The sequence below is a fragment of the Melopsittacus undulatus genome, chromosome 6, assembly GCF_012275295.1.
Source record: "Melopsittacus undulatus isolate bMelUnd1 chromosome 6, bMelUnd1.mat.Z, whole genome shotgun sequence".
In the NCBI taxonomy this organism is placed as follows: Eukaryota; Metazoa; Chordata; class Aves; order Psittaciformes; family Psittaculidae; genus Melopsittacus; species Melopsittacus undulatus.
This window is the reverse complement of record NC_047532.1, coordinates 36887953-36913689: the sequence shown is the minus strand read 5'-3', so window position 1 is coordinate 36913689 and position 25737 is coordinate 36887953. Positions and strand designations below refer to the sequence as shown.

At 45.1% G+C, this 25737-nt stretch overlaps 1 protein-coding gene across 3 annotated transcripts in view; it reads right to left on the bottom strand.

Annotated features, from left to right (window-relative positions):
• The window catches only part of KCNAB1 (potassium voltage-gated channel subfamily A regulatory beta subunit 1), a 72627-nt gene extending 51539 nt beyond the window's left edge, over nucleotides 1-21088 (bottom strand). For 2 of the 3 annotated variants that reach the window (XM_005141969.2, XM_013130925.2), the window contains exon 1: nucleotides 20817-21088. In XM_005141969.2, coding sequence (XP_005142026.1) covers nucleotides 20817-21088 — 272 coding nt within the window. Of the gene's footprint in view, nucleotides 1-17667; nucleotides 17910-20816 lie in introns of those variants that run through there. The other variant, XM_005141970.2, reaches the window with a different exon arrangement.
• Nucleotides 21089-25737: the final 4649 nt, after the last annotated feature.

The following is a 25737-nucleotide window of genomic DNA, read 5'->3' as shown; positions in this document are numbered from 1 at the left end:
ATCTCTTGCTCAATGCCCTGATTGCCCAGGACCCTGTCCCTCTGGGTGTGAGAGGCTCCAAAGGTGGACACCCCCCAGGCCCTTCTGGTGACCTGCCAGGCTCTCTGCTGCTCAAGGCACACAAATGTGGAACAGAAGCAGCAGCAAGAAGAGAAAAGCTGGAGGTGCTGCTGTGGCAGTGATGACCTGTTTTGAAAGATGTCTTGAAAGATTACAAACCTTTGATTTCCTCCCATGCAGCAGGGGTAAAACATGGTCCCCCCCTCACCATCCTACTGAGGAGGGGGAGTGTGAGACTGGCTGGATGGACAGCCAGCTAGGACCACCCAGGGTAGGAGGGTGATTAGCTTCTGATGATCGCTTTGCAGTTTGCTCATCTAATGGCTTATTAATGCTATACTCCATGTTTCTTTGAGGGTAGAAAGCATTATATCAGAAAAAGGAAAATTACTTTGTGATATTTTCCAAAAGACAATTAACAGTTAATCATACAACAGGCCCACAAACTCCCAGCTGTGAGCAACCCCCTTGGCATAAGGGTTGGAGGAGGAACAGGGCTACCTGTGGGGTGGAAGTCAAAAAGCTAAATAAAGCTGAACTAGTAGCTGCAAGGCTCTGTCTCAGACACAAGATTTAGCTTTTAGAGTTTCCAGACATCTAATCAATGTGTTAGTATTACAGATCACAAATTAGTCCTTTAAATATACAGAAAAGAGTGTGTCATCTGGGGAATGTGCCATGGGGTTGCTGACACCAAGGTATCCCACAGTGCAGCCTCATCTAGGATGTCCTCCATGCCTCCATGGGACTAGAGCTTTGGTGGAGGCAGCCACAGGGCTCTGCCTTGACAGCACAGCCAGATCAGTACAATTATGCACCTATTTGGCTTTTGGAGCTCGGGTTTGCATTTCAGAGCCCAAAGCAAGATGGGCAAAACTGGGATTATTTCTCTCTCTCTGATGGACATACAGCATCCTCTTGCTGGGCACAGACATTTCAAGATGTATTTTTACATATTGTTCTATATGTCCCTGGAGAGCTCCCTGTGCAGCCAGCAGCTGGCTCTGCTGAATGGTATGGCTTAGTCTTGGGAATGTGCCCAGGTCACTGTCACCCAGGTCCGGTCACCATCCCCTCTGCCATGGCTGCCCATGCCCTCTGGTGCCAGGGGAAGGAACAGAAAGGGACAGTCACATTCTGTGCTGCCATCCCACAGACCATATTAACTCAAGCCGCTTAGCTTCAGAGAGGTTACAGTGTCTGCCAAAAAATAGATATTTAAATACGGGGTTTATTTAATTTCTCTGAACAAGATAATCACTTCTAGACTAAGACATTAGAATAACATAATTTTGTACCATGAAAATCCCAAGCTTATAAAACAAGAGGTACGTGACAGCCTCGATGGAGGACAGTGCTGGGGTGCAGTGGCAGCTCAGGCTCAGCCACGAGCCTTTGGCCAGGCTCTCTGTGCTGATTCAGTGCCACCAAACTGCTACAGATGCAGCTATTTGCCAAGACATACATATACATTTCCCCCCCTGAGGAAGATGACAATCACTTCTTCAATAACTTGCTCAAAATGCTTCATCAAGCAAATCTGTTTTAACACAGATACAACCACACTGACTTTGCTTTTCCTGTGATCCCTATTAGCCCTCATCCCAGGAGCCACTGCATCATTCCAGGGTTTGAAATAAAGCCAAACACTGACCTACAGTGAGCAAGATACTCTAGGCAAGCACAGAAGCCAGGAGATGTTCTATGGCTCCTACACAATTACACATCTCAATGCACTGAACAGCCTGTTTCTTTGCCCAGGACCTTGCAGGGGTGGGAGGACGTGCATCGCTACAACGAGCAGAATGGAAACCTCCAGAAAGAAAAACATCCTTTATTCAGACCCAGTCTGGTCCCTGTGGAGGCACAGAGGGGCTGTGCAGCTGAGCATAGCAGAAGCGAGTGATGGATAAGCCCTCTCCCAATGCCCCCACAGGCAGGAGGCTCGCTGCCCCCAGGGGCCAGGCAGCAGCACTGTAATGCTGTAATGAGCCAGGAAAAGATGCTTCTGCAGCCTGAGGTATAAACATGAAATGAAGTCCTTTGGTCTGGGTTGTACAAAACCCTTCAAGCTGGTGCAGACCTGGCTCCTCCCTGCTCAACCTGAAAGAACTTTCTTCTTTCTTTCACTTTTTTTTAAATTTCACTTCACACTGAAGCAACTTTGAAACATGATGCCAAGGCCAGCTTGAGGCTTTGCTTTTTGATGGCTACAGTCTTAGGCTATTTGCACTAATTACTCTGCTGTGCCATTCTACCAAAGCAAAGCATCCCACTGGACAAATACCAATTAACATCTTATTTAATGAAATTTAAACAAAACCTGTATGCTTGGTAATACCAATACACTACATGTAAGTTCTGGCAGGCTCTATCAGTCTTTTGAGATGCCAGGACTTCATTTCATGCCTTTCCTGAACGCAGACCTCAGCAGCAAGCTGTATTTGCGATAGCCATATATGTTAATTAGACAGTGCACACTGTATGGGCAGTGAGGCTACGGCAGCTGGTGAACACGGGGTAAGAATAAGAGCAGATCACCTCTGTCCCCATCCCTGCACCATTTGTGCTTTACCATGCAAAATCCTTCAGCATTTTTCATAAAATGAAATAAAATGCTTTTTCTCACTGCCAGCTGCAAAGTTCATGTTTCTACCTAAAACTGTAAACCCAGAAATTTTCACTGATCTATATAAAAAAAACCTAATCTTTCACAAAAATAATCCAAATATTTCTCAGTCATACCCTTAATTTCTTACAAAATTGTGTTTTAAATTTTGAGTGCTAACAAAATTAATCCAAAGAGGTGATAAAACAAATCCATCGCAGTTATCTCCCTGGGACAAGATACTGGGGCTCCGTGCCCAAGTGGATGGACATCCAGGAAGGTTGTCCCACACACACCCTTCTGCACACCCTCTCACCACTTCAGGGACCTCAGCAGCTACTTGGCTCCTCCTTAATCCAAATAATCCATTTTTGTTTTGCAAGGGAGGCAGGATTGGCATATCTGCAAGGACACATGGGGGCTGTGAGACAGGCAGAGATCCTGGGATATTCTCAAAGAATCACATGATTAGGGTACACTTTCACCTTATTTCAGTCAGACGTTCATGCACTGTGGAATATACACAGTGATGTCCGGCTGCAGGTTGTGATACAGAGAAGAGCTGGACACCAATCACATGCAGCCAGTTACATAAACCCACATCCCTGCACGCTAACCAGTAATCCAGGTCACCAATAACAATGCCATCTCAGCTGGTTTAAGGTTTTTAACTGGAATTCTTCAACACTGAGAGGAGACATCAAGTTAATGCAGCAGTGAACATAGCACTAGCCAGCACCAATGTCAGATAAGCCCCTCGGCAAAGTTTCTTTCCTAGAAGCCTTCCTTTTTAGCAATACATAAAATTATCTTCAGTTTAGCTACTTTTTGTTTAAGCTGTGTCTGCATATATATGGTATAGTGAGGGGGAATGTTAACAGTGCTTTCCAGTGGGGGCTGTGCCAAGAGCACTGGCTGCTTGCACCAGGTTACATTCATGCAGCTGCAAGCCTCTTGCAGAGCTTGTGGAGGGACTTTGCCAAAGCTCGTGGGTGGGCCAGTGTCCCTGCCAGGCACTGGGGACCTCCTGGGGACAGCAGATGCCACTGAGCAAGCTACCTACGATTAGATTCTAGAGGAGCCTGGGGTCTTGACCAACCCCACACCTGTCTGCCAGGATCTGTGTGCCCATACTCCTCAGCCAAAGCTTGTGCTGATCCTATGGCAGCATTCAGGCAGCTGTTCCTTGCAGGTAAAAGGTATTTATGTACTCTATGGTACAAAGCAGCCATCTGCTCTTCCTGCTGTGGGGTCTGTTTGCCTCAGCCCCAACATTTCCAGGGCACCCTTTGGGCCAGCGCATTTTCACATCCCCACCAGCCCTGCAGATGCTCCCTGAGGTGCACAGGCAGGCGAAAAATGCTCCTGGAGTGGGACGCAGCTCAAACTGCTTTTGTTACCAATACCACCGCAATGCTATGCATAAGCAGAAGTTTACGGTTATCATTGCTCACTATGGCAGTACAAACGATTGGTGTTGCGTTGCCTCTGCATAATTATGTGCAAAATTGGAAGTCTGAACCATTTTCCCGGTGCTGCACACACAGCCTCTCATTGGCAGCAGCCGCGCAGGCTGGGCTAACAGCAGCTCCCTGCACTGCCCTATGGAACCTCCACCAGGCATCTGCAGAGGAAACCCCAGCACCACTCTGCAAGCCAGCAAACCCAGCACCTAACCTGGCTCTTGGAGGAAAAACACAGCACAGACCTTAAGTATCAACTGCTGTATTGTCAGAGCAGCACCAAGAAATGGCGAGATGCAGCAGGACAGAAAAAGTCACCACTTCCAGGCTGAAGGCACATTAAAAACATGATTTCAGTATTCATGATAGAGTTTCAACCACGTTGGACATTTTAACAGATGCTCAGGACTTTGCATGCAGTGTAATTGGATCAGCCAAACTTCAGAAAGCTGTGTAGAAGCACTAAAACTGCAGCCAGCAGCACCATGACAGAAAGATCCTGCTCCAGAAGTAGTGCCTGGGGAATGAAGGGTTCTGTCCTTGGAGCTTTTCCACCCAAAATATGCCCTTCTTTATTTTATCTAACAGACCAGACCTCACTACAGCCATCACAGCCATTCCAGAGCTGCCTTTCCAAAACGCAGCACAGGCGATTTGTGCAACACTGGCCTTCACAATAATTATTTTAACATACTGTCACAAATCCTTGGTTTGCAGACTTCCATACAACAGATCTTCCACAGTGCAGCATGGCACACTCAGTGGAATTCTGTGTTATGTCACAATAAAAGTTTCATTGGGCCATAAAAGCTCTGATTATAAATATAGCCCATGCACATCTCTCAGCCATTTCACATCAATAGCTGTTTGAAAACACATTTCCTGCTGGGCTAATTACTTATGATTGCAGCAGTTCCGTTACATCTCCATAAATTGGGCTGATATGGACACTGCGGAGATAACAAGTGCTGCCACCCAGGAGAGCTGGAAGAAATGCCCAGGAGCAAGGTGGCATTAGCATGCATCTCCCAAAAGGGCTTCTGTGGTATTAATTTCAATTAACAGGCAGGGCCCTGCTGCAGTGGGATGCTCACAAGCTCAGCTGAGGAGTGGTCCTGTCTGAAGCAGCAGCACCGAATCCTGCAGCTATTTGTAGGTCTTTTGGGTGTATCTAAGCACACAAGGAACATTTCTTTTTGATAACAATGCTGGAAGCTTGACAAGGAAATGAGCTGCAGAACAAAAGCATTGTGCTTAATATAAGCAAACAATCATTTTATCCTCACTGGTTTCACATGCAAAACTTAATTTGCATTTGCAATCGCACTTGAGAAAGACTGAGCAAAATCCCTATTAAATGTTTTTTAGTTAAAAGACCATTCTGGCAGGTTTTCAACCACACTGGCTGCTGGACCCAGCCTGGTCTGTCACTGAAAGCACACAGAACCTGTGATCATCTCCAGGCCTGTGCCCGCCAGCCAGGCTCTGAGGGCTCCATCCTCCCAGAAGGGATTGAAACTGGGAGCGTAACAGCATGGAGCATCGTGGGCAAACAGAGCCAGGCTGCTGGCTCTGCTAATGTGTGTAATGGGTTAAGGCAGGGGTACAAATAACACAGCATTGCCCCAGCCGGGGGAAGGCACACTGCAAAACAGTATACACTGCCCTGCTCTTCCACAGTGATAATCCTCACATTCACATTACAGATCCTTCAGGATGTGATGAAATGGTAACCAAATCAAAACTGGCATGAAAACTGCATTAGCTTTACTTAATTCTAGTTAGAATTGAGCCATATGCCAGCAGGGTAATAAATATGTGAGATGGCTTCCCTCTGGGCAATGCTGCTGAGGGTTTCTGCTCTGCCAGAACAGGAGTTGAACCCCAGAGGCAGAGACCCTCGGCTATGATCTCACCATGGCTGCACCAGGTTGCTCCGAAGAAGCTTGGGGGGGGCTTTGGGGGGGTTTGCTTTGGTTTGGGGTTTTTTGTTTGGTTGTTTGGGGTTTTGGGTTTTTTTTGTTGTTGTTTTCTTTTGTTTTTTTTACCAAACAGCACTGAAAGAGAAAATTGGCCTTTTCCAAATATCTTCCTAAACCCACACAGGTTCAGATCCCCCCCCCCTTTTCTTATTTTTGCAATCTATACATCATATAGAGATCCACTCTAGAGGAACTAATGAATAAACTCATATCTAATTTTCAACACCCCCCCCACGTATCCAAGGCACCCACTCATCAGCCCCACACTGGGTGCCAGGAGCACCTGCTGAGAGCCAACAGCACCTCTGGTACAGCCCCTGGACACCCAGGGAGCTACCTGCTACCAAAGAGTTTTGCAATAGCTAACCAGCTCTATGTAATATTAAATAAATTGTCACTTAATATAAGGTAAAAAAATCAATACTAAAACCGAAACCCAGAGCTTTCAGTGTCTTATGAAGGGGATATAACTTACCTGGTGCCCAATTCAATCAATTGGTCACTTATGCCTGCAGCTAGAAAACATCTACCAGCATATTGCCTATCACCCTATTAGCTGCCCTAGCCCCCACTCCCAGCCAGGTAATTCATTTTTCCGTGTTACCTATTTCATTTCTCAGATGACTGAAAGGTCATCTGAGACTTACAGTGGCTTACAAGAAAGGACCGTTATATTGATGTACTGTAATACACAAAGAATGATGAAACATGATGAAAACAGAACTGCATGAAGCTCCACTGTACAGAGCTTTTCTTGTCATCGTTCCACCCCCTCCTTGCAGGCAAGGCTGGAGACCCTGATATACGTATCCCAGTTACTGAGCAATCCATCCCTTGCCCAAAGGAGAAGAGCGTCTACAGCCAGGGGATCCAGAGGAGCCTGGCACTATCCTCAGGCATTCAGGGTTGATGTAGCAGGCTCAGGGATGCAGGTATCAGGCAGCATACGGCTGCAGGCTGATCAACACTTCTCTGACTCCTATGGCATTTGAGGGGTTTTTGAGGGAAGCAAAGCCAGCCCCAATGCCTTCCCCAAGCACAGCCCACAGCTGCTGGCCACAAACCAACCTCCCTGCAGGAGATGTTAAATAACACCTACATGTTGTCAGCTACAACCACATTTTCTACCATAAAAAGTATAAAGGAAGGTGAAGAGTTAGAAAATGTATGAAGGGTGGCAGCTCATGGCAAACACATGGCTTTTCTTTTTGCCATACTCGTCTTCTAGACTGTGGATACAGAAGACACAGATTTTCCACAGGTGCTTTGCATGACCTGATTGATAAACGTATTCCAAATAAAGCTCAGCCCCAGCTATGGTCTTCCAGCTTGGATGTGCTTGTTGAATAGCACATTTTAGGCAATTATGTATATTACTTTGTTATCCATACACATCAAACACCACCCAAGCTTTACTTGTAACAGCTTAAAATGCTAAACTAACTTATAGGAGAAAATACATTGCTACGGTCTTGGATGCTGAATAATACACAACTCCGTTTGCCCTTTTCTAGGATGACTATATATGATACAGCAGATGGATGACTAATTATCATGCAAAAACTTCTGATTCTTTGAGATGAGCTGGCAGAGGGTCAGAATACAGAAGGGCTGCAGCAGACTATGCTGTTTGCAAAACTTTCTTCCTATAGATATTCTTTCAGTAAACATCCCACTCGCCTGGGAGCCCGTGGCTTTCACTCGAGGTGCATCCTTCTCTGGCCACCGTGGGGACCTGTGCTCTTCTGGGAGCAATCTAAATGAAAGCTGAATGTCTCCATCAGTGATTCTCTTAAATAAACCAATACTGAAAAATAAGCACTATGAAAATATCACCTTCCAAATTTTAATCCTCCTGAGATTATCCTTCAGCTGCTATAACATTTCTAATTATTGAAGTGAGTGGCACAAAGTAAGAATCCCATCAGCTACATCCAGCAAAACTGACATAAGACCTTACTGCCTGCACTGGAGAGAAAACCCTTCACAGTGACCAGCACCCCCAAAACAGTGAGCAGCATCTGCTGGAATTAGTCATTGAGGACGATTATCAACCAGAATAATGTCATTTGCTGAAATGCAGCAGATAACTAAGAAATGATCTTCAGGCCAATTAATTTTATCATTGCCTCTTCACACTGCCAGGCTCCTCTTTGAGGAAAGTGATACAGCAAAACCATTGCATCAGCACTTCCTCCACAACTTTGTTTAAAAAAAAATCATCACTTCAGGACTTCATATATTTCAGATATTAGAAATAAATTTTTCAGATTAATCAAATATTTCAGATATTAGGAAGTAGTTCTTTCCTATAAGGGTGGTGAAGGCCTGGCACAGGCTGCCCAGAGAAGCTGTGGCTACCCTATCCCTTCAAATGTTCAAGGTCAGGTTGAATAGGGCTTGGAGCAATCTGGTCTAGTGAAAGGGGGGTTAGAACTTGATGATCTTTGAGGTACCTTCCAACCCAAATAATTTATGATTTTATGCCTTCTGGAACCTGCTTTTCACGTGAACAGGGTGACTTCTCCCACCAGGAGATCTTGCCAGAGCAGGCTTTGGGACACTGTCATGGGGTGCAGGCAAAGCACTCTGCTGCCAGGCACTGCGGTAACGCATTGGCTCCTTGATTTTCCCTCCACTCCCTTTGGGCTAAGAGGAAAAACATTGCACTTCTCATTTCCAGAGCCCTCCACAAAGGCTGTGTAGCTTACAGTTTTTTCTGCATCTAAGGCAGGAGCAAGATGTAACTCAGAGCAGCGTAACAATTTTAGTAAATCAAATGCAAGGCACTGTCAAGTTTTCAGGTGACCTCCAAGCACTGCCAAGCAGTTCCAAGCCAAGGATTCATTGTTCTTCCTAGGGCTAGTGCTAGCCAGACAATTAGTCCCTGATCTTCCAACACATCCCAAATGGTTTTGAGCAACCACTTTCATACTGGAATGGCGCCCATTTAATTAACAAAAGGATTTGCAAGGGATTGTTACTTATTGCCAAACGCATAACCACTCATTAGGTCCTCAGGGGAAAAGAATAATTATGCTTGCAATCTACAAGGTGTCTTTTTCTGCAGTGAAAAATGTGCATTTCATCACCCCAGCTGGGTGGGCAACCAAGGGCTAGCAGGAGGAGCTGCTTACCCAACCTGTGGCTGGACAGCTGTAAGCAGCTCCCCCAACAGCCTCATTGTGCCCCAGAAAAAAATAGCTGCCATGCTACTGGAATTATGGAAACGCTGTGTTGTCTCCTGGAGTCTCTCTGGCATGAGGATGAAGCCAAGCAACTGTGAAAATGCACATTGAAAACAAGTCAAAAAAAAAAAAAAAGCTTATTGGGCAGTAGCAGGTCTGCAGCAGGCAGTTGGAGCCATGGGAAAAGCTGACTTTCAAGTCAGCCTCCCTTGGCATCAGCATGCAGCAGAGCCGAGCCTGGCTGCCTGCATCCCACCTGAACACCTATGGAGGCCTCTGCCTGATGGGTATTGTGGTTTAAACCAAATCCGCACAGTTTGCTCACTCACTCCCCCCCTTGCTCCCCCAACTCCTGGAGAGTTAGGAAGGAGAATCCAAAGAATGTAGCCCCCAAGGATTGAGATAAGAACGGTTTAATAGCTAAGGCATAACACAAATCACTACTGCCATTACTACTACAAATAATAATGATACAGCCAATAACAACTGAAGAGAATACAACACCTCACCAGCCACCGACCCATAACTCACCCCACCCTGCCCAACCAAGCACCGACCGATATCTCCTCCATCCTCCCAGAGCTCCAGCCCTTCCGGGTCTCTCCCATTTACATCCTGGGTATGACGTGCTATGGTATGGAATACCTCTTTGGCTAGCCTGGGTCAGGTATCCTGTCTCTCCTTCCTCCCGGCCTCCCCTCCTCCCTGGCAGAGCATGAGCTCAGAAAAGGCCTTGGACAAAACCAAACATTTGAGCAGTAATTCAAAACACGCTTGCTATCAGCAACTGTTCCCAGCCCGAAAGTCAAAGCACAGCACTGCACCAGCTACCAAGGAGAAAAATGACTGCTACTGCTCAAACCAGGACAATGGGGCAACATAGAAAGGTAAAGGTGATCCCCTCAGCAAGGGAAAACACGTAGAATAATAGAAACAGATTTCAGTTGATCAGTTTGGCTTACTTAAACTGTAAAAAAAAAAATCAAGTTCTGATTCAAAGACCAGCACAAATAATCATCCTTCTGAGCCCCATCACTTGCTGATCATGCAGGGGGGATGCTGGTACTCCCAGAGCACACATAACACATTCATATTTGCACCAGCATGACAGACTGCCCAGAAAAGGGGAGAGTCACTGATTGAAAGAGCATCCTGAAGCACTGTAGTTACACCTAGCATTTCAGAGCAGACAATACTAGAAAGTGTATCTAGAAGTACTGAGAGCAGAATCCCCAGGACCTCACCCACCCCATGCTGCTGCCAGGAACAAGCTCCAGCTCTGCCCCCTGTTACATTTGTTACTCCTGCATTATTTCTCCTGGGAAACATCCTCAGGCTGGGGCTGTGCTTTAAAGCAGCCCTGCAGTGGCACCCCAGGAGCCAGTACCTTGTCCTGCAGGACTGGCATCAAACACAACCCAGGTTTCCATCCACTTCCCTGACCTGGTGACTACTTCCTGATGCTGAAGTGACTTTGAGGAAGAGGAGAAAACTGCAATTCAGTGATAAGTGGTCCCTGGACCCAACAGTTCCCTGTGAAAATTAACTTTGATTGGAATTACATTGCTTTGCTTCCTCTCAGACACTTAACTCTCTGATTCTGCCAAAGTCTTTCTGATATCCCCCCGTCTCAGAAGAGCACTTTTCATACTAAATGTTTTTGCATCTCTTTCCAGGAAAGTTCCCCCTTTACTCCAAACTTGCAGGCCCTGCAAATTCTGAATGTAATGAAAATTCACTATTAATAATCATTAGTGTACAAACTAGAATTAATAATAAAGAAGAGAACAAAACTGAGTGAATTCTCTAAGCCATAGACCTGCACTGCTGGGGCTGAAAAGGGACATTTTCTGCTCATCCTGGGAGACCTGCAGAGGGGGAAAGATGTGGATGAGGCAGGAGGAGTAACCACAGGGAGGAAGAAAGAGGAGCCAGGAGGAAAGAGCAGCTGCCATCACATTTGGTTATTTACTTCAATTAAGCAAAGCAAAAGAGTTGCTACTGCATCAATACTGGATTTGTACTGAAGATCAAAATCCATTTTTATTCCACCTGAACTGTGGGCCAGTCAGCATTGCTGGAGCATGCAGCACATCTGGCAACAGAGAGATGTGCTCTCAGCCTGGCATTGAAGGTAACCTTTTCAAAGTTTTGCTAGAGCCTGTTTTTATGGTTGTACCCTAAAGGGTGTAACATTAAACAAACCAGCAACCTAGCAGCTGCTGGAGAATGTTTAGCTGGTATTTTCATAAACTCAACCCCACTCTGATTAACAATTTTGCAGTTTGTGTCAGTGGAATGTACAGCAATGTCACAATCTCAGCAGATCCCAAAGTCAGCCCAAAGACTCACAGATAGAACCTACTTGGACCAAGACCACATGGACTGAGTTTCATCCTAGGGCATATGCACAGACTGCAGACTTCAAACGTGCATATAAATATCCCAAACTCTCAAGTCAGCTGCTTGGATAGATGCTGGATATGCTCTGCACCACTGATGCCGCCGCGGGGAGTGGAGAGCAAGGCTCAGCAGGCAGCCCGCTGCCTGTGGAGCCAGTGATTTATTCAGCATCTGGCAGTGCAGGCTTTCAAGCCAGAGTTTGACAGGAGCAGAAGGTGCGTGAAAAGTAGCAGCAAGCATGCAGATTCCTGCTGGGCACCGGCAGGAGCTGCTGCTCTGCACGTAGCTAAAGGTTAGCTGGGATTTACTGCTGTGGTGGTGAACGAGGAAGCAAAACTGGCTTTGTCTTCCCCACAAGCCGAGTACCTACGGCATGGGGAGCATCCTACAGAAAGGCGAGAACAACCCTGGAAGTACCAGCAGGCTGAATCTGACCTTTTACACAGCTCTGCAGAGGTCTTCATACTGCAAAAGGAAGTGTGTGTGTACATGCGTGTATGTACACGTGTGTGCAGGTGTACACACACGTGCTTGTCTCTAGCAGAAAGCGGAGGGATCAGGAGCCAGCACCGAACATGCAGCTAAAGAGCTCCTCCTGCTGAAACCCAGCTAGGGAGATGAGGCTCACACTGCTCACAAGCTGTAGGTACCATTCTTCTGAAGGACCAAAATGGGATTTCTTATTTCAAGGAGGAAATATCACACTACAAATGCCATGCACACACATGGGGTACCCTGTTCACATCATAACCCACATACATCCCCTGTTTTCATCTCATCTTCTCCCACTATTGCATAGTATGGGCAGGAACCCTACAAAAATAACACAAACTGAGGAGTGGAAGCTGAAATCATGTGGAAAAAAGGATAAACGTGGGTGTACCTGCCATCACCATTGCAATAGATAGCAGGACATGTAGTTTGAACAGATTAAAATAGGAAAAAAAGAAAACCACTCATGAAAAATTAAGCTGGCTATTAAAAGAAGGACACAGCTGGATGTGGCTCTATAGATCAATCTGCACAGGCAACAGGGGAAACATTAATGCTGTAAGCTATATCCCAATAAATATAACACAACTGTGTTCTGAATTGAGCAGATTAAGATGGGATTACAGTGCAGGATTATAGGACCACATCAAACGCTTTCATATATTTTGCCATCTAAAGATTAGGTATTTTAGAGCTTCAATGCATTAAATGAGACTGACCAAGGGACCTTGAAAAAAGCAGTTATAGCACACTGATCATTCTTAAATTCTTCTCTTCTGGGGCAGCCCTGTATGGGTACAAGCATGACTCCAGAGGAAGGAATAAGGGCTGAAGAGTGTGATCTGCCTGTTCAACCCGTACATACTGACCTATCTCCTACCTCACAGTGCAGGCACGGCCATAATGGCACAGAGCAAAGTATCCCTGCAGCCCAGCCACACAGCCCAGACAACCCCCAGCAGGAAAGGCTATAAAGGAACTGAACAAAAATGCAGTGATGCCTTTCTGGGTACCTCATCTCAGCTTTCTGCTATCTGTCGTTTAAAAATTCATTGTGCTAGAGGTTTAATACCTTTATACTTAACAGTCTTTGGTGGCCTTCCCTGATACCTAACAATATTTTGAACATGCTCATACTTTCAGCATCCAAAACATCCAATGACAGCAAGTCCCCCAAATTCACTACAAGACACACAGAAATGGTTTCCCAGGTTTTAAACCTGTTGGTCAAAAATTCCATTTGCATTGTCCCTGAATTATGGGACACAATGAGTTACTTGCTACAGGCTGTTCCTGGTTTTAAACACATCTGGTGTAATCCCTGTCAATCACCTTTTTCCTAAGATAAAAGCTTGTTTAATCACCCAGTGCAGGGACAATGTCATCACTCAGAGACCTTTTCTTTCTATAGCCCAGCTTGCTGTATCTGCCTGAAATGGGATGGCCAGCAATGACTGCAGGAATTTAAATGTCCAGCTCCTAGAATTAAATTTCCATCTCCTAGAAATTAATAAAATCAACAGCATTTTACTGTTACGGATGTTACATTTTCTAAAATGTTGTTTGCTTTCTTATCTACATAACTCAAAGATGGGGGGAACTTTTCAGCAATAGTTTTTCTGCAGGAGTATTTTATCTTTTTTGCCCATGTTGGTCTGTGCCTTCAGCGGTCACCACAAAACCCTGGTACTCACCAAAAGCCTTTGGCTATTCTAGGATTTGAACATTTTACTCAAGTGGCATAATCGTCTTCAGGAGGTTACCAAATTGGAGAGCCTTTCTAGTACATTTAGCATGTTTGATCCCTAGTAACACTTCAAAAGTAAGCAGTGACATAGGAAAACCAACATTTCTCCTGGTGCTGCAGACCATCCATTACACTACCTTATTGCTTTTCCTGACCCAGACTTGCACCAGCACAAGACACACACCAAATTAGACATACAAATCACAGCTCTTTTGCCATCAGTTTGTCCCTAGAGCTCTAAGCTGTTCCCTCTTGCTGTATTTAGCCACAGTATTTTAATTTTTCAGAATTGTGAGATATCAGCTATCTGGTCATGGTACTATTTTTGTCACTAGCACCTCTGCCTGCAGTGCACCAGCACAAGCCACCTCTTCCTTCTCACACAAACATGACCACAAGTGATTCAGGGTAAACAAAAACACCAAGTCAGGGAGGGTTTTACCAAGTTTGCCTCTGATGATTTGCAGGTGGCATCAAGTCCCCACAGTCACTGTGCCCAACTCCTTGCTCAGCGCTGCAGCTGAGCACTCCCTCTGTGATGGTGAAGTTTCCCATTGCAACCAGAAAAGAAAAGAAAAAAGAAACATCCGGCAAAGGGCTGTCTGGTGGCCAGTGTAAATATGAGAGCTTCAGCATAAAGTTTTTAATTAGCTTATCCAACAAAAAACAACATATTCCAGGCAGTGCAGCCCAGCCCTTTCTCAGGATGCAGGACCACAGAACAGCCTAGGGAGGTTAACTCCAAATGAAGAGAGTTTTCCAGGGGCTTATGTACTACAGGAAGAATTCACCCTCCCTTACCAAAACCTCAATTAAATCTAAAATAGATAAAATATGAATAGAAAACTATACCCCCAGCTCCAAAGGCTGCTGCGTGGGTGAATCCAGCAGTGCCTCAGGAATCCATGACCTTCCCAAATACTTTCCACCTGTAACATTTGCCAACAGCATGTTTTGCTAAAGTTGCCTGGGTGCTTTTGCCGACAAACACGTATAATATTTCACCTCCGGGCTCTCAAACTGCAGCTGCCTAAATGCAGAGACACTATTTTAACCCTGTATGAGCAAAACACTGAGAAAATGTAGTCACAGCTTCCCAGGTGTGAGGGCAGAACTAGCCCATATAATTCAGTCCTTAAGAGCTCAGACCTCAGCAAAGCATGTATCAAAGGAAGCCATGCAATGAACGGTTGGATAAGACTACACCAAATAGGCGTTTCATCTGAAAGAAATAGTATTGTTGTCAGAAACAAACTAAGCTCATGCACTGCTGCACTTTCAGTTTTTCAGTAATAAGCTGAACTAAGCTGTATTTGCTAAAGCAATGAAAGGAAAAAGAACTAATCATCCTATAAATAAACCAGCTTATGAGTATTTAACAAGTGTTTCTTGTTAACAAATCATTACTTTCCACACATAATTAAATAGCTCTTAATAAAAAAGGGGATTATATTGTGTTGTCTTTACACTAGACCTATGGATATCTGAAGAAATGTCTGAAAGACAAAACAAACCATGCTGACTCACAGTATGACTAGAAAAGCCTCTGTACTTTCAAAGGTAAAAGAGCAAAGATCCTGTAGAAAGTAGCAAGTGATGACTGCTGGAAAATCCCTCCTGTGCTGCAGCAGAGCCCTCTGCACAGCCCCCTCTCCTGTACACATCTTCCTCTTGTAGATGTATGTGAAATGCAACAAGTTATAGCTGTTTGTCAACTATGACAAATGCACATACTTAAAGTTAAGCATACACTTGAATCCATCGGCTTTTGTTTTACCATTACTAGAGGCTCTGATGAATGAAGATCGCTCCATTTTGTGAGCTGAGAAACAGAGAGGTGTATGAAGCTGTTTAGACAGAACCCCTGCTAGAACTGAGAATGCAACCACAGCCCTTGGCAGTGGGTAAAGTCTCAAGGCCAAGGCTAACTACCCCTGGAGCACGAAACAGCCCCAGAATCTCTCATTAATTACATTTTTTCTGTGACTTAAATCCAGCCTCCAGTGGGTTTGGGGTCTGGGTTTCCATCCCTACTGAAATTTTCTCCCCACCCTCTTTGCAGGTTTTCTCCTCAGGTTTTGTCCTGTGCAGCAGCAGCAAGTAGAGATGAATATTGCTGTCAGGTTTTGAATGATGCATTTTTGACTCAGCAGTCTGGCTCAGGATCCAGGAGGTGTCTGTACATCAGGGTGTTTTGCAGGATAATCTACAGAGGGAACTTTAGACACCAGATCATGACTGCTTTATGGGAATGCTGCATAGCTACATTACTTGAGCTTCCCAGAGAGGGGACAGTAAGTGTTAAGCTGTATCTGGATTAGGGCAACACCATAGAAAGTGCAGAATTAGCAGACAGATAAGATAAATGGGTATTTTCTTGCATGTACTAACAACTGCTTCAAACACAATCGCCACATGGGATTAGGGTCATCAGAAGGGGAGCAAAAGAATTTCTCATTAGAAGGGAGGCAGACTTCCAGGTCTGAAAACCCCAGTTAACCAGAGCATCTTGCCCAGGGCCAGCATCACTCCTGCTAACCCAGAACGATGCCAGAGATTACTTCTGTCGTAGCTCAGTTTGGAACATGGCATCCCTAAGATGCCATTCCATTGCCTTTGGACATTTTCCCTTTTCATCATTCAAACACTGTGGACTCAGTTCTGTACTTATTTATATTGGCTTTCAAGGCTATGTAACCTCAACTTGCTCTGTGGATTCCCAGACAGTACCAGCAGAACAGAGGTACAAAGCCCTTTGCTGTTTCTTCTTACATTGGCTCCAAAGTGCTTCCCATGCACACTCAGTCCCCATTGGAATGTGTCTCCAAACAACAAATTTCCCGTGACAGCAGCTAAAGCTGTGGCAAAACTGTGTTGTTTCCATAAAAATAGTAAATGTCTTATTTCAATTTACCATGGGCAAAAGTCAATCTCTTGCAAAAGAAAAATTTTGAAGAGAAATTCCTTTTATTTGAAGCACAGGGAATGTATCTACTTTCCATATGAGGTGTCATGATTTATAAATTAATCTTTTTTGAAACAAAACAAAATGAGAAATGATAGACTAAACACACTGATGTCTTCTTCACCCATCATCCCCAGCCTAAACCCTCTTTCCTCAGGTTATTCCAGCTCCCTGTATGGATAAGTCTGCCCACATGGATGAGACCCCCCTCTCTTGGATGCTCTTTCTAGCACAGAAACCACATACTTCACAGCCTGAACCCAGCTAAACTCTGGTTCTGAGGCTTTCAGTCCATTCATTCTAGTTTCATGGGAGAGCAGGGACAGACATTACATCAAAGCACCCTCCACATTCAGAATTACTTTGTTCTCCATGTTTTTTGTTTCACAGTTCAGCTGTTAGCCTTTTAAAGCACATAAATGAGTTTTCATTAAAACACCAGAAAGAGTAAATACTTGTACCCAGATTTCAAAGAGACACTTCAGCAGACAGACACAAACAACTAATGTTGGAAGAGAAAGAACATATTCAAGGTTTTAACAGGTCACATGCACTTAACTTTGCTCAAAGTCTCGCTGATTCTCATGGTGCTGAGAAATCTTAGAGAAGAAAAGGTACTAAAAGTAGACAATGTCTTCAGATCTTGTAAGCCTGTCTGAAGGTGTGTACAAGTTGCTCAGTCAAGTTCCCTGCAGTTCGAGTTGTTTGCTGCCGTGCAGACAGCCACCAAATACCCCAGCAAGGCACATGCAGAAGTACCTGTACTTCATTCCCGTCTCAGCTCGCACCGTCTCCTGCAGTGACAGCCCATGCAGGTGCAGGAACTTCTCCAGCTGCTTCAGCTCAGTGGCTTGGCTTAGTTTCCCCGGCCAGCCCACGGCAGGAGGGCAGGCTCTGGGACCTGCACTTTGCTTTTTACCTTTCAAGAGTGCTTCACTTGGCTTTTGCAGGCTTGGCTTGTGGGGTGGGATATCTGTGCAGGCAGGCTTGTACAAATGCATGGTCCACACATGGAGCTGCAAAGGGAGACCTTCAGTGACCAGCAGATGCTGGGGTCCTCAGGAGCCTCCACCCTACAGAGGAGAGCCCAATGCCATCATGCTACCACCAGTACAAGATGGTATGACCCAGGTTGTGTTGCACAAGAGAACCGCAGGATTATGGAGTAGTATTTTTCTCCCAGCCATCCTTTATACTACTGCAAGTACCTCATTGTAAATTGATGCCCAGAATGGATTTTGGCCAAGATCAGCAATCTTGTTCGTCTGTTGAAACCTATAATGGTCAAATAGTCCAAGGGATAAGGACTGCCAGTGGGAATAGAACACCAACCCTGTTTCCCAGGTCTTATATTTAGATAATGAGAAATATTTTTTTGGGATTCAAACCAAGGCCAACAAACATAAAGTAAATATTCTTACAGGGTTCATATCAGGGCTTAGGCTGGACAGATGAGTGCTACAAGCATCTCTTCTGCAAGTCATTAAAATGTTTTGTTTTCTCATGGTCCGTTGTGAACTCTCACAGCTCAGGTTACCTGGCCTGTAACTTCTCCAGCATCTGCAGCCTCCTGGGACTTTGACAATTAGTAAGAAAATAAAGACTATGGAGCAGTCAAACACTAAGAAGAAAAAATAACCTACAAACAGACAAGGCAAATGCTTGAGAAAGGAGTGTACTGTGGATATCAGAGCCAGGGCAGGGAACAAGCAACAGCTTTCAAGAAACTGCATGCTCCTGCAGGAGCCTGTGCATGGATGGGAAAAGGCTGCGGGACAGGAGCCATCGAAACCCCCAAGATGCCACCAGCCACTACAAAACCTCCCTCTTCAGAGAACCAGCTGCCTCTCAACACAGGGCAGCAGGTGAGGACACAGCTACATGTCTGAGCACTGTGCCTAAAAACAAACTTGCCAGACCAATAAACGTTCATTTTGCCAGTGCTAAGTAGCAAACAAAAGGTTTCAGGTTCTTGGAGTCTTCAGCTCTGAAGGGTAATGGGAGAAACAGCACAGGTTTCACTGCATCACCAAAACCAGTACAAGAGGGCATCCAGCTCCCTCTGGTCGAGGTAACACCAGAAGCGCCACAGAAAACTTTTCTGACCAGCACCAGCCACAGCAAACAAATCAAGATGATGTCTGATACACATCATGCAGGAAAATGTCTGAGGCTCTCCTATTGTACAAACTCAACCCATTTATGATTATCATTGCAATCCCAAATACATTGGAAAAATAAGTTAAATAATCAAGTGATGGATGTATCATGAACTCAACTAATCCTTAAATCATTCAAAGCAGATAAAGAAAGACTGATCCCAAACCCAGAATATATTTTAAAAGATTATAATTCAATGTCACAGAGGGGAATGTGCCTTGGACATTTGATTACCCAGTTATTCTTTCTCTGCCACTGTTCTGTCAGGGCTCTGAGGGCACTGATGGATGCTTCATGTCCCATTGTTGCAGGTTGGGGTGGCTGGAGGGTTCCTGCCCTGCCACCCCAGGGCCCACAGCCCTGTGGTACCCCAACACACTGCTGCCCAAAGATGGGGGATACTGTTCTTATGGTGCTGACCAAGTTGAACCATCAGTAGAGTGATGCAAACAGTGCTTTCAAGCTCTACTCTTTGCAATCCAAGTACACACAAGAGGGAAATGTGCCCTGCGACTGCAGCCATGCCTGCCTTGAAGGAATCGGATTTTTTTCCTCGCAGCAGTATAAGCCCAAAGGCTGTAGCTGTGATCTCCACTGCAGCTGCCTTTTGTTTTACCTCCTGTCAGATCCAGTCCTCTGCTCATCCATAATGCAAGGTGAACCGATGGCAAAGAAATATTTCCACAAGCTTTTCTGAGAAAAATGCTAAGTCTACAGACTCACTCATGTTCCCTTCATTGTATGAGTTAGACATTTCTACACTTACTAACTACTTGCTCCGTCTTGCAGTTTTACCTCGTTTTCCCTTCAATTATCCTGTTTTTAAATGACATTTTTATTAATTTCTAATCCTAGCACATCTGCAAAATCTCAGTTTGTGTCGGGCACTTCAGGCATCAACACTCTCCCCAGGGACCAACTTCTCAGCCTAAATCCCCACTGTTACTGGTGCATTTAGGTAGAGCTGGGCAAAATGCTGAACCCCCCTTTTGCAACAGACCTGTCTCTTGAGGCAATGAAACCCATGTCCTCCCTCTGCCAGTTACCAAAACTCCCCTGAGCAAGCACAGCTCTTTTCCCCACGATGCTGCTGTACAGGGATATCAACTCCAGGCAGTTTGTGTTTAGGTTCCTACTTCGTTAAGGATCTTACTCAGCACGGGGATGGTTAGAGAGTTGCACATCTAATTTCCACTAATATCAAGATTCCCTTACGTTTTTTTAAAGGAGCAAGATCAGATTCTGGAGGCTGCAACATTTAGGATTGATGGAATGAGAAATTCAGCAGCTTCAGGTTTCCCCTCCCAAGTGGCTCATTCCTAGGCTGACCTATCACTGCTGCTCAGGTCCAGGTAGGGAAGGGGGATACAGGGGCCAGGGGCCAGCAGCACCCATCAAAGCTGTCCTACTGCTCTCTCCTGTCACCACACAGTCCCTGAACAACAGCAGCAACTTTTCAACTAAATTTAAGTGAAGCTACAGTCACTTGAACAAAACAGCTCATGACAAATAAGGATGAACAGCCACATGGAGTTCGTGCTGAAGAAGTTACACAAACTGAGAAACAAGTTTGTAGGATTTTCAGCTCTGGAACACACCACCCATCGTGGGGTAGGGAAAATAAATACCTAAATCAGAAAAGACACACTCGTAAAGCTAGAAAGTTTTCAGTTGTTATTATCCTCACCACCACCATCATTTCCTGGAGTGCAAATTGCTACTCAACGAGCAGCCAGCAAGGTACATACCTGTGGGGCATCCCAGTGGTGTAGGCGATGGTGTACTCATGGGAGAGCTCACAGACCCGCAGGTACCAGTTCATCTCCAGCTCCCGCAGCAAAGCCAGCCGCCGGGCACGCTGCTGTAGCTGGCCAGCCCGGGCTCGGCTCTCCTTCCCACTTTCCAAGTTGCTCTTCACGGCTCTTTCCCTGCTCCCCAGGGAAAGCACCGACTGCTTCCTCAGCTTCAGGGTCTCCTCAGCATTTTTGTTCCCCACGGTCCCTGTGCGTGCTGCCAGCATTTTGTGTCCTGCCTCACTGTGAAGGCAGCACCCCCAGCACCAAGTCGCTGCCTCAAATCATGTAAACTGGTTTTCAGCACACACCTTCCTCCCTCTATAACCTCATACTGGCCACAAAGCTGTAATTAGATAGGTGTCTGAGGAGCTTAACCAGAAAGAAGAGCTGCAACCTTCTCAGGGAAACATCTGTAGCAGTTTCCCGCTTGCCAGGGGGACTCGTTTTGCAATGAATAAAGAGGACAGTTCTTAAAACACAGCACAGAGACACGTGCAAAGCAGCACACAAACTGGATTTGTACGAAATAAGGTATTTAGAGGGATAATAGCAGAAAAAAAGGTCCAGCTCACTAAAGCTGTAAACATTGGAGGGCTCCAGCCAGTATAGGTGAAGTCATACATGTCACCTTGACTGCAAACCCACAGCCACGTGGACTCACCCAAGCAGACTGCAGCACAGTTCCTGCTGTATGCAGCCTCGGAGCATCAGTGCCTTCACCAAGCCAGATGCATTAGGACTGAGCCGGCCACTCCATCCCTCCTCTTTGCACACACAGTGCTCCAGCTAGTCAGGTCACCCTGTCTGGCATGAACTTCTGTTCTCCAGGGGTTTTGTACAAATCTGGGGATATGACCACACTTAAGATGAGAATGAAGTTATGAGTTTTCCTGATTCGTTTGTTGGTGTTTTGGGAAAATGCACAAAAGGAGCGGATACAAGAATTGAATCCATTTCCCTCTCTAGTTTGAAATGTAAAAGCTGATACAGAGATTACAGCACTAATCACAGCAGCCACTTAGCAGCACAAGCATATCCTTGTTTGGAGAGAGAGGCAAGCAAAGAGGAAAAGAGTCCTCTAAACACAAGCAGGATTATAAAGCCATGGCATTCAAAAGAAGAGTGATCACCCACTCATGTCCCACATGGAGAATGCTTGTGTCTCACAAGGAAAGGTGAGTTGCAGAGGGATTAGGGGCTGGAGGAGGACTTTTATGGAATCAGGGAAAAGGCAGCTCTGGAGGTCTCTGGCCCAGTCTCTCACAGCAGATCTGTCAGCAGCTCTAGAGAGATTTTCCCACCCAAGCCTCACAGCTGCCCAGTCTCTAGGAGCCGTGGGTTGCCTGAGCCAGACACTGTCCTGAGTAGGGTCGGCTGGCCATGTTCCCCCTGATGAGCCCAGCAAGAGGACTGTCCCGCTCACAGCATTCTGCCAGCTCACTATGTTTCAACATGTGCTGCAGTTTTTACACACACATACATATATATATATATATATATATATATATCCCTTTTTAGGTGCTTTTTAAGAAAGCAGTTCCATTCCCTTTTGGAAGAAGTCCTATAAATTGTACCTTCCACAGAAACTCATGTTATTTGACCTATTTAGCAGAGGTAGCACTAAAATGTTCATTGGAAGTTTTGCAAAACTACAGAAAAATGACTCAAAATTAGAACTGTTAAAATGTTCTAGGTCTGTGCCAGTCCCAACATGTTTCCTCATTTGTCATTAAACTTTATAACACTTCCCAAAAAGGAAAAGGTTTCCACCAACTCCAGAAGCTTTTAAATCAACCCTGAGCAGCTGAAGTAACACATACATATTTTATAGATCCATAAGTTCAAACCTTATAAGATTTTTCAAGTTCTTCTACTTCAAAGTTGGCGAACAAAGGCAAAATAAAGTTCTTAAACAGTTGTGTAAAAGGCATATTATGCTTACTCAGCCTTCCATATTTATCATTTTCTTAACCACAGATACACTCCATTGTTCGCAAAGACCTTAGAAGGTATCAGTCACCTTCAAAGTAAACTAAATTAAAAGTAGATACTGACAATTTGTTCCTTTCTAAATGGAGCATTGTTGGTTGTACAGCAGGCTATTGTGAGGCTAGATGTTCCCGTATGGTATCATTTAGGCAGGTAACGCTATCGGATATTGTCTCTTGGATGATTATATATTCTGGCAGGTAAGGATAGCTTGGCTCACCTTATAAAAAATGCAGAAAGATTGCTTTCCTGAAAGCAAAGCTAGCCTGCTGGCTTTAAATATTGATACCACATTTCTGAGGCTGTATTGAAATACACTTTCCTCACCAGCTCACTGGGAGATGGTGACCACGCTGTGCCAGAGCAGCATGGACACCCAGTTTGGCTCTCCTTGGGGGCACCTCCAGGAGGGGAGGAGCTCTCTGCCCACAAGCATCTTACCCAGCTCTCTGCAGCACCAGAAATCCTCACCTGTTTTGGTACTAACAGACCAACATCCCACTTGTGAATAGCGTTAGACCGAAACTAGTCAGACTCTATGTAATTTCCCAGAAGAGGGTGGGTGGTGAATCACTAAGCAGTTTTTCATGAGCTCCCTTCCCACCAGAGCAGGGAAAGACAGAAAAAGGTCCTGGGAGGACACCTCATTAGGATCCACTGTGAAGATGGGCTTAGGGCTGCTTGGGGCTGGGGGCACCTCCTCCCCTTTTTACTGACTTTTCTGATTGCAATCAGTGGTTAAAGTAGTAAGCTTTTCTGACTACAATTATGTATTACTAACATATTTATACACTATAGATACACTGTATAAACATGTTTAGGAGCTCTGTATTTGCACCTTATTACAAATTATAACTTATTAATACTCTTACTCCAGGCTTTGAACATATCTGTAGCTCTTCTTTCTTCCCAAAATCTGATTTTTGCTTCAGCTGCTGCCCCAGGAGCTGGACACACGATACAAAACCCACCTCATTGCTGCTCTTGCAGAAGCTCCCCACTTACCAGTCAGGCTCCCCTGCACCCATCGCTGCACAGCAGGTGCCAGCCGGGGCCCCAGCACACCCCTCTTCGTTCCAGCAGCCACCCAACCTGTGTGGGTGGGTTAATCTCTCCACTTCCGAGTGTAATGCCCTGCACTTATCTGTATTAAACACACAATCCCAAACTGTCTGGAACAAAGGGAGGTTACAATAACAACAAGGGGTGCACAGGTACCGAAAAGCCATTTAAAAACTCCCAAAATTTTGTTCCCATTGCCAGTTTTAAAGCAAAACATTCCTATAACACCTGGCCTTGCCACCCCTGGGCTTAGAGCACTGGTTTAGTATATTTGCCTCTGGCTCAGACACCATTTTAGTCAAACCTTCTGTTTTTCAGATGTAAATGAGAGAAGTCTTCCTTAAAACCTCCGGTAGATCTTTTCAGCCCAGTAAAGCATTACATTTCATGATGAATTAGTGCCCTTCACACAGTCTTCATTTTTAACATTCTTTTAAAGATTTCTTTAGCAGTTTTCTATCAGGATGTGCCATTTCAGTTAAACCTGAGCGCTGATCAAGTGCCTCACAGCATTACACAAGGAAAGTCTGCACTGACTCTCCTCACAACAAACTTATTTTGCCTCATTCCAAACTAAAGGGATACCGGATGCAAATTCTGATCCAGCAATTCTACTAAAACATATTTAAGTTAATAATTTAATTAACATATCCATCCTCTTTTAATATGATCTTAAAATCCACCAGAGCTTCTCAGATTCCACACTAACCTCTTACTGAGAGTTCTGCAAATCTTTTCAGCTGTGCATACAGAATTGTAAAATCTATTTGCATACACAGACATAGCTCACCTCAAGCAGGACAAATTAGCACCAGTTAATAACCTGGAAAGTCCTATTTGAAGGTTTTTCAGCAGAAAAATGCAAGCTTTGCAGAGGTACAGACTGAGTTAGAAAATATCCGTAAGCGATATCTAAGTAAACATATAGATTTCATCTCATGGGATCACAGTAATTTTCAAATGCGTGATCCAATTAGCAAGAGCCTTTAGGCTAACAGCTCTCCTGCTGCATACTGTCCTCTACTTAAGGTAATTGAAACCCCATCAGGGAAAGATTCATTAAGGTACTTAATTGGTTTTAAATGGTTCACCCTGCTCTGACAGCATTTAAAAGTAGTGACTTATGATCAGCAAGACCAGGAAAGAGCATCAACTCCCTCCAGTGCTGCTCAGCAAGTGTCTTTGTGTCCAGGACCGCTGTTTTATGTCCAGGATCACTACTTTGTGCCTTGCTCTGGGTGCAGAAGCTGGCAGGGAGGACCAGCTCCAGGCAGGAGGCAGCACAGCATAGGCAGAGCTGGCAGGAGATACACTGGCATCCTCCGCAAACGCGATTCCCTCAGCACCTGCAAAGGGAGTCCAAGGGAGCCTCCGAGCTCCTCTCATCATGTACCTTCATGTTTCTTAACTTCTCTAAGTGCATGGGAGTGACCCTGTGTCATGCTCAATACTCACATCCCTGAACACAACAGAAAGGATCCCAAACCAGCTGTTTCAGCATGCTTCCAAATATAGACAAGCTCTCCAAAAAAATTCAGTGTGGCAGGTCAGGCATTCCCTGCTAGTTGTGTTTTCCTGGCATCAGCTGGAAAGGTATTTGGCATTTCATCAGCCCTTGTACAATGGAGGAGCAGCCCTCCCTCCGCTCCTTCTATTCACGGCATACAGGCGTGACATGAGCAAATAAAGAACAGGCTCAAAATTACATTAAAAACCACTATGCATTAGGTTTTATTTAGTCTTTAAAACTATTCCCTGGCTCCCCCCCTCAGTGCTCTGTTTTCCAAGCCAGCTCTGCAGGTCATCAGCCTATGTAGCTCAC